The sequence below is a fragment of the Paroedura picta genome, chromosome 11, assembly GCF_049243985.1.
Source record: "Paroedura picta isolate Pp20150507F chromosome 11, Ppicta_v3.0, whole genome shotgun sequence".
Classification (NCBI taxonomy): domain Eukaryota; kingdom Metazoa; phylum Chordata; class Lepidosauria; order Squamata; family Gekkonidae; genus Paroedura; species Paroedura picta.
The window spans coordinates 57,093,512-57,107,701 of NC_135379.1; the positions used below are offsets into that span (position 1 = coordinate 57,093,512).

At 46.5% G+C, this 14,190-nt stretch overlaps 1 protein-coding gene across 3 annotated transcripts in view; it reads right to left on the reverse strand.

The window, feature by feature from the left end:
- Window positions 1-14,190, reverse strand: part of EGFR (epidermal growth factor receptor) — a 158,605-nt gene that overhangs the window by 41,006 nt on the left and 103,409 nt on the right. For all 3 annotated transcript variants that reach the window (XM_077304759.1, XM_077304758.1, XM_077304757.1), the window contains exons 3-11: window positions 13,963-14,140; window positions 12,831-12,995; window positions 10,370-10,435; window positions 8,436-8,554; window positions 6,776-6,917; window positions 5,492-5,608; window positions 4,499-4,625; window positions 4,323-4,396; window positions 409-499 (exon numbers count right to left, since the gene is read on the reverse strand). In XM_077304759.1, coding sequence (XP_077160874.1) covers window positions 409-499; window positions 4,323-4,396; window positions 4,499-4,625; window positions 5,492-5,608; window positions 6,776-6,917; window positions 8,436-8,554; window positions 10,370-10,435; window positions 12,831-12,995; window positions 13,963-14,140 — 1,079 coding nt within the window. The remainder of the gene's footprint in view (window positions 1-408; window positions 500-4,322; window positions 4,397-4,498; window positions 4,626-5,491; window positions 5,609-6,775; window positions 6,918-8,435; window positions 8,555-10,369; window positions 10,436-12,830; window positions 12,996-13,962; window positions 14,141-14,190) is intronic.

The window sequence follows — 14,190 nt, forward strand, 5'->3', positions numbered from 1 at the left end:
TCCAATTCTTAACCATCGTTTAATTATTCAGGTATCACCCCGGATCAAGGGTAAGCCCAACAGATTTAGATCCCTGCCTTGCTTTCCCGAGAGGCCTCTCTCTTTCCTTCTCTCTCCCTTTGTCCTTCTCCTCCTTCCAGAAAGAAACAAACGCAGACCAGGGGTCCCACAAACAGCCTGAGGTGCTGGAGGTTGATGCGGGTAAAGGGGTCTTAACTGGGTCGGCAGTGACTTGGGAGTTAATGAAATCTGGCCCCACCCCAAAGGAGAAAAGAGTGGCGGGCAATATCAGGCTGTGACCTAGCTGCTGGTCCCACAGCAGCATGGAAAAGACCAATGCTCTGGTCCTCCCAAACAAGCCCAGCTGTATACACATGGAGGGTTTCCTGGTATGCAGGCTTCACTTACTGATGTTTTGTTCTGCCTCGTATAACCTCCAGGTTTTCAAACGCACTCAAGTCAGTGGCATTTTCAGCCCATTCCTGGATCAACAAAAATCCTAAAACAAGAGAAAAATAACTATCTATAAAAATAGCATTAACGAGGGATATATATATATATTTTTTTAAAAAGCAAGGCAAAAATAGCTTTTCTGTTCTCCCTTAATGAGAACGTCAAAACCAACGTGGACATTTCGGGGATTAGGGAGTTCTTTTAACACAGCCTTGTAAACAGTTTATATGCAGGCCACTGAGATGGCTAAACATTGCAAAGGTGGGTGTCTTTTGGGCCAGCGCAGCTTTTGATGGCGCAGATGTTTTGGCTTCTTTGTTGCTCCGTTGGAAATGCGTCTCTTTCAGGAGGGCACAAAAGCCTGCCTGTTCCCCTTCCTACCAAGGCCCTTTACAAATTTGGTGTGTGTGTGTGTGTGTGGGGGGAGGATGAGAGGATAAAGGAGAGCAGAATCCCAGAACCACAATCATTCCTAACAATTATGCTGGGTTCAGCTGGCATTATACTCTGGGAAGTCCTCATTTTGGGGCTGTCCCTGGTGACCTGCTTACTGATTTGTCCTTTCCATCCCCCAAATGGGACACCTTCCTCCTTGCCAGAAGGAAAAAAATTAATTAGGCCATACTGTCTGATCTTCCTCTAAAAAAGACTGGGGTCAAAGAAACTCTGGCACTCAGACAAACACGGCATCCAAGGACACATCTGTCACTTCCTCCCTGCTGCGAAGGAGAAGGATCACTTTTTAAGGGAAACTTTGAACCTGATGCTGAATCTGACCACTGCTTCAAGGACAGTATTGTCTCAGGCAGAGGTCTATCACATCACTAACATCTTTGGGCCTTTTGACTGGAGATGCCAGGGATTGAACCTGGGACCTTCTGCATGCCAAGTAGAGGCTCTGCCACTGAGCCACAGCCCTTGTCCTAACTCTAAGGGGATTTCCGCACCCTTTAAAAATAGTGAGATACTTACCTTTTGTTGTCGTTATATTCTGGCCCCAACATATGACATCGCCAACATGCAGCATCTGAGCAGTAAACAGCTGGCTACATCCTCCATTTTAAAGCGCTAGTTGATGAATCCCAAAAAGTGGATTCACCAACATATGTAGCACTACCTACCAGAGAACAACCAGGAAGCCACCAGCCAAAGAAAAGTATGGAGGCAAAGAAGCTCTATCTCCGCCTCGGATGTCTCACACTCGCACCTGCCTCCCTCTCCCTTCTCCTGTTGATGGGACTTTTTTTTTTAGTGAACTGCCTGGAGCAACAAATAGACATTCAATCATGCAGGCAAAGGCAAAAAAAATTACCCACCAAAGTTGGAGCACAAGGCACACCTTTCTAATGTCCCCCCCAATCAGGAACGAGATTTATTTTTAAAAGAAGCAAGATTCATGATTCCATAAGTGTGGCAATAAAGAACTATTATGCATCTATTAGATGCATCTATTAGATGCATAGGCATTTCAATGGAAAACTATTGATATAAAAAGAAGAAGACGGAGAAGAGTTGGTTCTTATATGCCGCTTTTCTCTACCAGAAGGAGTCTCAAAGTGGCTTAGAATCACTTTCCTCTCCTCACTACAGACACCTTGTGAGGTGGGTGAGGCTGAGAGAGCCCTGTTATTACTGTTCAGTCAGAGCAGTTTTCTCAGTGCTGTGGCGAGCCCAAGATCACCCAGCTGGTTGCATGTGGGGGAGTGCCGATTCAAACCCGGCTCACCAGAGTATAAGTCCGCACTCCTAACCACTACACCAAGCTGGCATCATGGGCCCTTTAAAGCATGGAGAAAGGGGATTGACTGCATGGCTTGATTGACAGGTGGAAGAGTGTTGCAAAATCATGTTGCTCTCTTCCTCCATTTCCAGCAGCAGTTGTCGAGGGGGAGAAGTACGAGACAGCAAAAAAGGTGAGGAGGGGCTGGGAGGCACGATTATATGTAGCGTTATACCACTCAGCTGGCGTAACACTGCTTTGACTTGTCATGGATGACACCATGCACGTGCACAAGCTCAAGAGCGTGAAATGGGGGCACATTTGAGGCAGCAGGACAGAGAAAGTGAGATTGACTGGGCATCTGAGCAACTCCAAAACTTTCAACTCAGAAACCATCTGTGTGGGCCTTGAGTAGTCAAGCTAAGCTGACACTGCGGGGTTGGTAAAGCCTGAGGATAAATTAGAATTGCCGGCCCCTGCAAGCTTCTGTACAGCCAGCCAGTGAAAAGCCACCATGCCCAGTTTCCCAAGAGCCTTTCTAAGGCATATAAAACCAGCTGGTGCTTCAAACTGGAACTATCAGTTTAGTGACCTCCTGAACCAGATCAATATTTCCGAAGCCATTTATTCCCCTAAGACCAAAGGATTCTGGATCAAAGCAAAACACTCTGGAAGAGGCCTCTGACTTTGGACACTTCGTTGATTTGTTGTTTGTTCTTCTTGTTGTTGTTGCTAGAATTAAGCTGCAAGATGATGCTGAACTTGCAAATACCAGCTTTCCAGAATGTCCTGTGTTCACCTGGTTTTATTGTCACCCTGTTTACTGTGGTTTTACCTATGTTTTGATGTGGTCAATGACAGTGAATGAATGAATGAATGAATGAATGAATGAATAAATGAATGAATGAATGAATGAATGAATGAATGAATGAATGAGGTTTTCCATTTTCAGAAACTGATAGGTGGGAGTGTGAAAGGCAGAGGGAGGGAAGGTAAAACTTTTGAGTTTGCCCTGTGAACAGCTGAAATTCCAGCTCTTCAATTAATGCTGGAATAGAATTCTGAAAAAAAAAATCAAACATTCGTACATCCAAAGACACTTCCTGAACCAAATGGCAACGGCAGCCAAATTCTGAGGACAGATCAGGAGCACAAACCAACACCGCTTTTCCTGGGTTTGACTGCCTCTGAACTGGGAAGCTATTTGGCTGTGCCTGCAGAGGCTGACAAAGCCTTCTGTTCAATGTGCCAAAGCGAGACAGCTCCTAGTATAAAAGTGTTTTGGTTTCATTTCTTCCACTGGAACCAGCACGAGTGGCGTTAACCAGCTCTGCTGCATCTGCTTTTCTTCCACTTACAGGAAAGAAAAACACTGGGCAGGCTGCAGCTGAATACAGCTATGCAACATTGGCTCTCTTGTGCCAGTTTGGTGCAGTGGTTAGGAGTGTGGACTTTTAATCTGGCATGCCGGGTTCGATTCTGCACTCCCCCACATGCAGCCAGCTGGGTGACCTTGGGCTCACCACAGCACTGATAAAACTGTTCTGACCGAGCAGGAATATCAGGGCTCTCTCAGCCTCACCTACCTCACAGGGTGTCTGTTGTGGCGAGAGGAAAGGGAAGATGATTGTAAGCCTCTTTGAGCTTCCTCCGGGTAGAGGAAAATGGCATTTAAGAACCAACTCTTCTTCTCTTTCAGTAATCTCAGGGCTCTCTCAGTCTCACCCACCCCACAGGGTGTCTGTTGTGGGGAGAGGAAAGGGAAGGTGATTGTAAGTCTCTTTGAGCTTCCTCCGGGTAAAGAAAAACGGCATCCAAACTCTTCTTCTTATATAAGGATACAAATGGCCATCTATTTCAAGCAGGACTCCCAGGTCCAGGTTGAGAAACCCGTGGACATTTGAGGATGGAGCCTGGGGAGGACAGGGGACCTCTTTCGGGCATAAGGCCACAGAGTCCCCCCTCCAAAGCATCCATGTTTCCAGGGGAACTGATCTCTGTAGTCTGGAGATGAACTGTGATTCTAGAAGATTCCCCCGGACGGCGGCATCCCAGTTTTCAACCACAGAGCTAGTAGAAACCAGCCTCTCGCCACCTCTAAAAGCCTCATTTCTAGGTAAGGTTTTTGAAGGAATTTGCTATTCCTAACCTGTGATTTCTTTAACAGTTTTAAAGATGTCCAACTTCTTTGGATCCAGACGAGTGGTATTTGTGTAGGCATCGCTAGGAACAAAAGAAGAACAAAGGAACTGGTGAGCCCGATGGAACGGAAGAGCTGCCTTGAACTCGTCTCTGCCCCCCGTGGGGCACTCCACTGCGACTTACCCTGAAAATGTTACTTTCAGAAATGAGAGGTGGCCGTTGATTACGGTGCAGTTTATGAAACTGTCTATATTGGACGCGTTGACAGCAAGGACCTCTTTGAGCTTCTCCGTTCCGAGCCCACTGCATGCTGGTAAAAAGGAATCACCAAAGTGTTTTAATTACCATAATAACAACAAGGGCGACTTCATTTTTATAACCCCTCCTTCCCATTTGGCGCATGGTGGGTGACCACAAGGTGTGAATCCACTGGCACCTTTAAGACCAACACAGTTTAATTCTGGGTATAATCTTCCATGTGAGGAAGCATGCGTACTATATAGCAGGGGTAGTCAACCTGTGGTCCTCCAGATGTTCATGGACTACAATTCCCATGAGCCCCTGCCAGCATTTGCTCATGGGAATTGTAGTCCATGAACATCTGGAGGACCACAGGTTGACTACCCCTGCTATATACTATCTGATGAAGTATGCATGCACATGAAAGCTTATACCTGGAATTAAACTATGTCCTCCGATTTTGTTCCGGAACTGAAAAATGTTTGCTCGAGCCACATGCAACAGCAGAAGAGAGCAGCAGCCTCCCCCTGGCTGCATCATAACATCGAGTGAACCCCTTGTCAGATGACTGTGGGAGGTAGGACAGATTTAGCCATCTTGGTATTTGGGAATTTAAGGGCTGGGTTTTTTATGGGGATATATTTTTGTGTAACCCACCTTGAGTTTTAAGAGGAAGGTGGGCTATAAATTTAATAAATAATATAATAATAATAAAAGGTAAGTAGAGGAGCAAAGAAGGCGTGGGGGTAGAGCAAACAAGGTCTGTTCATGCCCAATGCCAACGAATCTCTGTTCCGAGTTTGTCCTGGTATCTGGATGCAACCAAAAGCTCACTTCTTTACTGCTTCCATGGGCCTTTGCATTGACCCAAAGCCACTGTCGCTATTAGAACTCTGTTAAGGACTGTTCTGCAAAACGCTACTGTAATTCCCATACCTTTTCTACATGGGCCATCACATTTTTTACATTTTCGAATGCCACCTTCTTGAATCTCAGTAGAGTTCGGAGGACAAGACCGATCGCATGAGCCATGATCTGTTACCAAGTAGTTATCTGGAATAGACAGGAAGGGATTTAAAATAGGAAAAATACTGGTTACATATTGATGGATACAACTTGCCTTTCCAATAAAAATCAACAATGTCCAAAAAACAATTCAAATATACAGTAAGGTGCACAAAGAACAATTACGATGTTAACCAGAAAAAGCAATTAAACTAACCCTACACTCTGCTCCAGCAGATTTAATTGTCCCACAGAAGAACATGGAAGCGAGTTGCACCATTGTCCTGCGTGGATGGGGCAGGAGTTCCAACCTCACGCTTATTTGAAAGATATTCTAGCATAATGGGGTGTTAATATAAAAATAAATTCCGCATGTTTTCCGTACGTTCCTCCTTAACAAACATTTCCCAAACTCTTGTAAGGTGGGAGGCATATTTCTCTTCTGAATTAAAATTGTAGGGCCTCTGGAAATCAGGGCACCAAGGACTAATCACTCCCACAAAGGTATAAGTTAGTAAAGAAGTGGAGTGACTTCAGATGGCAAATGGCATTAGCAGGTGAATGACAGTAGCAGGCATGATTGGTTGTGATATGCAGAGGCGTGGTAGGCATGGAGAAATCGGCATTGGTCATATCAGGGCTGGAAACCTAGGTCCCGATTCAGCCCATGATTCATAACACAATAAAACCAAATCAATTAGTAACAATACAAACAAATTCATAAAACTAACAACTGCACTTGATTAATATCGCCCCAGTCTTTATGAATGGTCATTCGACCATGTTGAAGAAGAAGAAGAGTTGGTTCTTATATGCCACTTTTCCCTACCCGAAGGAGGCTCAAAGCGGCTTACAGTCGCCTTCCCATTCCTCTCCCCACAACAGACACTCTGTGGGGTGGGTGAGGCTGAGAGAGCCCTGATATCACTGCTCGGTCAGAACAGTTTTATCAGTGCCGTGGCGAGCCCAAGGTCACCCAGCTGGTTGCATGTGGGAGAGCGCAGAATCGAACCTGGCATGCCAGATTAGAAGTCCACACTCCTAACCACTACACCAAACTGGCTCTCAATCAGGTTGGCCAACCTGATGTTAAAAAAAGGAAGAATCAATGGGGGGGGGGAGAAACAGAGCGCTATGGGGGGAGCGGGAGGTCTGAGATTTCACTGGAATTGTTGCTCGTAAAAGGCACTGCTTAGCAAAACTTTTCAGACTTACGCGGACACTTCTTTACGCAAGTTGCTCCAAAGCTGTATTTCCCATGTGGGTTGGTCGTCATCTGATGTTCATAAGAATCGTAGGTTTGCAAAGCTGGGCAAGATTCCTTGCAGGTGGCGTCATCCGAAAAATTGCGGCAAGCCTGTCAGTAAACGATGCGGCAACAATGCAAAAGGGATTGTGCTGAACGCTTTCCGGTAACCGGCAACGGTCACTCCACATCTCCATCAAATCAGAATCAAACTTGTGAAACATTCGCTGTACCAAACCTAATTTGAGAAGACTGGACTCCAAGAACTTGGAACCAACAAGGACTTGTGATCAAGACTGAAGTGCAAGAATGTGGGGACTCAGTCAGACAGGGAAGGAGATGGACTACTCTTAGCCAGCAGCAAGGGAGAGGTTTGGGTCGCCTCCAGCTTCTCCTCATCCTATGCATATTTCCCCTCTCCCCCTTTTTTGCAACCAACCAACAGCAAGGAAAGAAGCTTTGCTAGCAGCCCAGAAGCAAAAAGGAGTTTGGGGGTAGCATGTGGGGATTCTGCTTAGAGGTGGAAAAGGAGGAAGGAGGCACACCCACGGCGATCTATGAACAAGCTGTGATCTAATATGGACAGATTGTAAAGCAAAGAATGGTGGTTTCAGCAAACCACTTCTGTGGTGTCTGAATGTAGCCAGCGCCTGATTTTACATCAGGATGCTATGATGAGGACAAAGGACCTTTGAGTGCTTCGGTGTCCAAAGTGACTGTTTGTGCCCACAGCAGGACGTGAACGGCCGCTTCGGACGCCGAACCAGCCAACCCTACTTGGTAGTCTCTTGACATTCCGTCTTGATATACTCCATATCCTGCGAGTCACAAGTTGTATTTGGGAACTAACTCATTTTCGATCTGCTTGCAGGCAAAGCTACAGGCTCATTAGGTGAAAGATATGAAGTTCTGATGAGCTGGGACATGCAGAAGGTAAAGCTACACTGAAATTAAAGCAGGCAAAACAACAGTATTAACTGCAGAATATTATCCATCCTCACTGAACATGAAATTTTCAGCAGAGCCTTTCCCGGTCCCAGTTCCATTAGAACAGTGGTCCCCAACCTGCGGTCCACGGCCCGGTGCCGGGCCGCGAAGGCCAGGGCGCCGGGCCGCGGTTCCCTCTCCCCGTCCCCCCTGCAGTAAAAAACTTCCCCGGGCCGCAAGCTTGTGGCCCGGGAAGCTTCTTACTGCGGGGGGGGGGGGGGAGAGGGAATCAGGACCGCACCATGCATGCGCGAAAGTGCCACGCATGCGCGATTTTGGCCGTGCATGCGTGCTGCGTGGGTGGGGCAGTTGCCCCGCCAGTTCCCAACAGAAAAAGGTTGGGGACCACTGCATTAGAAGAAGCTGGTTGGACTTACAGTATTTGTTGGCGTATAAGACTACTCCCCCCCTGAAAAACATGCCTCCAAGTGGGGGGGGGTCGTCCTATACGCCGGGTGCACTTCATTTGGGATAGACATAGCTGCCCATAGTGGCCCATAGTACTGTAATGCAATGTAACAAACTCTATATTCTGAGTGGAAATGTTGGGGGGGTCGTCTTATACACCGGCAAATACGGTAATCCTTCTTAGGTTGGAGGTGCCACACAAATAGAATCTTACGTGGGTTTCTGTGGCCTTACCAAACAGTCGCTGTCTCTAGGACCTGTGCATCCTGTCGCACATTGGGTATGGCAGCAGTCACTGGGTTCCCTCCCCTTGCACCGGCCAGAGCACTGCGGTGCGCAGATGGATCGAGTTACTGGAAAACAAAATCCCCAGGAATTAAATGCAACAGGGCAACAACGTCATAGAATTTTCAATGCACGATTCATTTTCTAACATGTAGAAAACACAGCAACCAAGAAGAAATATATCTTGGCTCAAAAAGTGCACAGAATAGCTTTTGTTGTTGTTATGTGCGAAGTCGTGTCCGACCCATCGCGACCCCATGGACAATGATCCTCCAGGCCTTCCTGTCCTCTACCATTCCCCGGAGTCCAATTAAGAATAGCTACAGGCTCTCAAAAAAATCCCCTTATAGTAATGCATTTAACTATTGCACCTTGTTTGAGAATACCATCCAAACGGCTTCTGTCCTTTAGTTCTGTTAAGTTTCAAAAGCAAAGAGAAGAGAAATAATGTGGGAAATGGACTTGATGGTCTAAATCGGGCTTACTCAACCAGGGTTTCTTAATGGCCCTGGAAGGGTTTCCTGAATGGATGGGACTTAAATTAATATTTAATATAAATTTAAAATGAGCCTCTTAAAATGAGCGCAGACATGCTGTCTGAAGCTGTCTGCCCATGAGGCTGGGAGTTCGATCCCAGCAGCCGGCTCAAGGTTGACTCAGCCTTCCATCCTTCCGAGGTCGGTAAAATGAGTACCCAGCTTGCTGGGGGGTAAACGGTAATGACTGGGGAAGGCACTGGCAAACCACCCCGTATTGAGTCTGCCATGAAAACGCTGGAGGGCGTCACCCCAAGGGTCAGACATGACTCGGTGCTTGCACGGGGGATACCTTTACCTTTATATTTAAAATTTGTTAAATATTTATCGGGTGATATGATCATATACGTTCATGTCGACTCTTTCCCCCCCCCAATGGCCAAAGATGGGCCTGGATGGGGTGGGGAGGGGCCCTGGGTGGGCATGTACCCAGTTATACTTCCCAACCCTATTCTGCACAATTGCGCCACTTCTGGGGTTTTTCAAAGCCTGAAGAACCCCCATGATTACTAGTCAGCCTTATGGGAAGGGGAAACTTTAGGAACTGAAGAAGAGTAGGTTCCTATATGCTGCTTTTCTCTACCAAAAGGAGTCTCAAAGCGGCTTACATTCCCCTTCCTCTCCCCACAACAGACGCCCTGTGAGGGAGGTGAGGCTGAGAGAGAACCCTGATATCACTGCTTGGTCAGAACAGCTTTATCAGTGCTGTGGTGAACCCAAGGTCACCCAGCTGGCTGCATGTGGGGGAGCGGGGATTCAATCCCTGCTCGCCAGAATAGAAGCCGCAGCTGTTCACCGCTACACCAAGCTGGCTCTCAGTGACATCATATCTGGAATGAATTCATGGGGGTGGCAGGTTACAGGGGATGAGCGATAGGGATGTGAGTGTCCTGCATAGTGCTGGGGGTTGGACTAGATGCCCCAGGAAGTCCCTTCCAACTCTATGATTCTATGATCTTGGAAGTAACCTCACGCTGCTCTAGGATTTGGCATAGACTGAATCCCAGAGCAGCATGCTGTATTGCTTCCTGGTTTGCTCCAGAAATGATGTCACACCATCAATGCAATAGCATCCCCATGTCCCCCGCCCCCGACTCGTGCCTGAGCTTAACCACTGGCTGGCAACTATACCGCAGACCCACTGATTATGTTGAAGTGGGGTCTCTGTGCAGGTTCCAAGTGGAAGCTCACACTGTGAAGATTTAAAACCTGTCATAACAAGTGAACCATGTATGGTCAATAAGGGATAACAAACCCAAGTAGACTATGTCAAGTTAATCTCCCGCTGTCACGCTGTATCTTAAATCCACCATATTTCAACACAAGCAAAGCAGTAGATATACTTACATTTCTGGCAGTTCTCTGGACCAGGCCCCCAACAGTATCCTGCACAACTGGAGTGGCATGGGAGGCCTATGAAAACATAGGGGGGGGGGAAAGAGAAATCATTTATAAAAGACCTCTTAACTAACAACTTAGTTAAGCCGAATCGCACAACCCTAGACTGGCAACCCTAGGCTGCTCCGGCAGCCGAATCGCACAACCCTAGACTGGCAACCCTAGGCTGCTTCCGCGGCCGAATCGCACAACCCTAGACTGGCAACCCTAGGCTGCTTCCGCGGCCGAATTGCACAACCCTAGACTGGCAACCCTGCAGAGTTTTTTCAAGGCAAGAGATGTTCTGAGGTGGTCTAGCATTCCCTGCCTCTGCATTAACAACCCTGGTATTCCTTGGAGGTCTCCCATCCAAATACTAGCCAGGGCTGACCCTGCTTAGCTTTGGAGATCTGACTGGGCTTGCCTGGAGTACCCAAGTCAGGGCATTACTCTTTTTACACCCATATAATTTATGTCCTCCAGAACTTTTCTGGTATGCAATGTTGTTTAACTTCTGCAGATGATCACTCTATCAAATTCAAATTCAAAAAACCTTTAATGGCATATAAAACATCATGAGAACAAGGGTAATTCATAATTATAATTAACTGATAAAAATTACATAGTCTAGATAAACAAATAAAAGAAAATAAAATAAGCAGTAACCAACAGTAGATTCCTCCAGAATGCCCAGCAATCAGTATTTTCCACCAACTGTAGGTGCCCCTGGTCTAGAACTGATTCTTGCCTAGCCGACTGTCCTTTTGTATCACGGTAGCCAAGAATTCGGCCACCAGTTCTGCTATTTCTGGGGACTTATCAGCTAACTCTATCACTTAGCTGTCTGTATTACTTATGGTCCTAAGAGCAGCATTTGACTCTGTACCTAGAGATCATCTTTGGGAAACATTAAAGGCTATAGATGTCTATAGAAGTCTATAGATGAGACTTTCATTAGTCTTCTTATACAAATACTTCTGCTCAGGTATGCTGTCCATTTGATGGATATCTTTCAGAGATGGGGCAACTACGGGTGTTAAGCAAGGTGGCTCCTTTGCTTTTTAATTTATATTCAAGGGATTCGCTGAGCAGCCTCAAGGGACACCAACTGTGCCCTCCCAGCTTAGCAAAGCAACATACTTCAATTTTGTTACATGCAGATGATGCTTTCGAGAACTGGAGTTGGCTTTAGGAACGTTGTGAAAATCTTTACATTTTATTGCACTCATTTAAATTTCGCAGGTAAATTATTCTAAATCCAGGTCATCCGAAAGGCTCCTCTAATAGCTGCATCCCCTGGATACTAAATAATTGTAAAATTCAATCAATCAAAATTTTTCAAGGATCTGAGTGCTGGGTACCCCTTCGATCTAAACTGGGACAGACCAAGGCAAAATGCCATAGGGTCCTTCCTTCAAAGCATCCCTTTTCTCTAAGTGAACTGATCTCTGTAGTCTGGTGATAAGTTGTAATTCCAGGAGATCCCCAGGTCCCACCTGGAGGCTGGCATCCCTACTACGAGCCAAATGGACAAGCGAACTTCCACATTTGGTGGCACTAAACCTCTGAATCCCAGTGCTAGGAAGCAACATTAAGGGAAGGTCTCAGCCTCTATGCCAGGGGTAGTCCAACTGCGGCCCTCCAGATGTCCATGAACTACGATTCCCAGAAGCCCCTGCCAGCATTCGCTGGTAGGGGCTTCTGGGAATTGTAGTCCATGGACATCTGGAGGGCCGCAGTTGGACTACCCCTATGCCCTGTTGTTAGACTTGCAGAGGAACTGGTTGGCCACTGTGTCAGACAGGGTACCAGACTAGATGGACTACTGGTCTGATCCTGCAGGGCTCTTCCTATGTCCTTATTCACACTTTAGAGGTATGTGAAACAACCCTCTATTTATACAGAAACTCACCATACGTTAATAAATAAGGGAAAACCCTCCGTACAAACCATAAGCAATTAGGGACGAGTCATATGTAAAACAAGAGCCAATCATTTTGCAGATCACCACTCCAGTGAATGTGAAACATACATGGCTTATGTGGTACCCTGGATTTGTATTCCAGCAAGCTGACACTGGGCTAGATCCAGCACAAGGATCACACAAGGATCGTGGCCTTCCCCTCCTCTAGCAGTTCTTTCCCGTGCAGGAAAGATAATTCCCATGGTCAGGGGACCTGCATGGGTAGGCAAGCTGTGGGGGAGGGGGGGAGGAAGGGAGAGGAAAATCATACTCCCTTCCCTCCTCTTCTCATAGAGGAGCCCCATTCACAGAAGAGCTGTGAGGGACCAATTTGGCCTCCATTTTCCTTAACACCGCCAGAAAGATCAGCAACCCTCAGTGCGCTTCAATGATGGATCAGGGAATCCAACCCCATATTTCCACAGGCTTGCACAGCATCCTAAGTGTTTTTATTCAACACATGCTTACAAGTTTTATTCGTTTTTGACAGTAATGGCTCCCAGGTGTCTCCTGGTCTCTCAGTCGACGTAAACTGCACATAACCTGTGGGAGGCGTAATGTCTTTCCACAGGACGTTTTCCATGTAGCACAGGTAAGGATTGGTGTTGAATTTTACGCCTCCGTGTAGGATTTCTACCAAAAGAAGTAAAACAACAACAACAACAACAGACGTGAAAAAACAAGGTTGATTGTTTTCTACCAAAAAATTTAATTGGCAATTATCTGATAACAACTGTTAGTTTAAAAAGGAATATAAAGGATTAACGTGGAGAAAGACAAAGGCCCAGACCTCGTTGCTGGCGTCACATAGGAAGTGACATCATCACACCAGTGACATCCAGATGACACTCTGGTATTTGGGCAAAACGGGCTTCTACCGTAGCATTTTTACCCAGATACCAGAGTGTCCCCTGGTGGTTGCTGGTTTGATGATACCACTTACTGGGCAATGCCTTGGACAAGTCCTGAGCCTTTTTCTTTCTCCAGGTAAGTCTCCTCACTGGTCCCCTGAGTGGTGGATGGGGGCGGGAAACCCCATCTCCACAGGGGAATCGGGCAACGCTAGAGCAATGTAAATCCAGGAGTTCTGTGAAGAGGATCTCCCACAACTGTTAAAAGTCAGATAGTGGCCCTGACACAAATCACATCACTGTGGGAGAGGGTTTAACCCTTTCCTGCCCTGCAGTTTTTTTCATCTCAGAAACCTCTGATCAGATGGCCTCTCCACTGATCTAAAGTATCCCAGATAATTATTCTTGCTGGGATCCCCATGGGATGCAGAAAACTAACCATTCTTGGGCTGAAGTTACATTCAAAGGACTCACTCCCCGGGAACCTGTCACAATATACAACTGACCTTCAACACACTAAAGCGCAAAAGAAGTACAAAAATTATATACTGATCAACTTCAGAAGCATATAAAGCTGAATTTTATCACTTGAGGGCTGAAATGGCTGAATGTCTGAATAATAGTCCAGATCTCTTGATCCTTCCATATCTGATCAACGCCAGCTTAATTCCAGACTTTCCAGAGGAACAGCTGTAGAGGCACCTGTATGTTCGAAGGCCAACAATACCTGCAATCTCTCCAAGTCTCACCTGTTAAATTTCTCAGGGGCAGCTCTTCCAGTCCTCTGGAGAAGTTATAATTCAGCAAAACTGCCAGAGCGGCACCGTCATGTAAGGTCTTCCCTCGGATGATCCGGAGGTTCTCCAGAGGAATTCTTTTCACTACGTTCATTGCTATCAGCACATAGCCAGCCACCTCTTGGATGCTCTGGTCAAGGAGAAAGATGATCCAAGGATACCAAAATGTCAACCATTTTT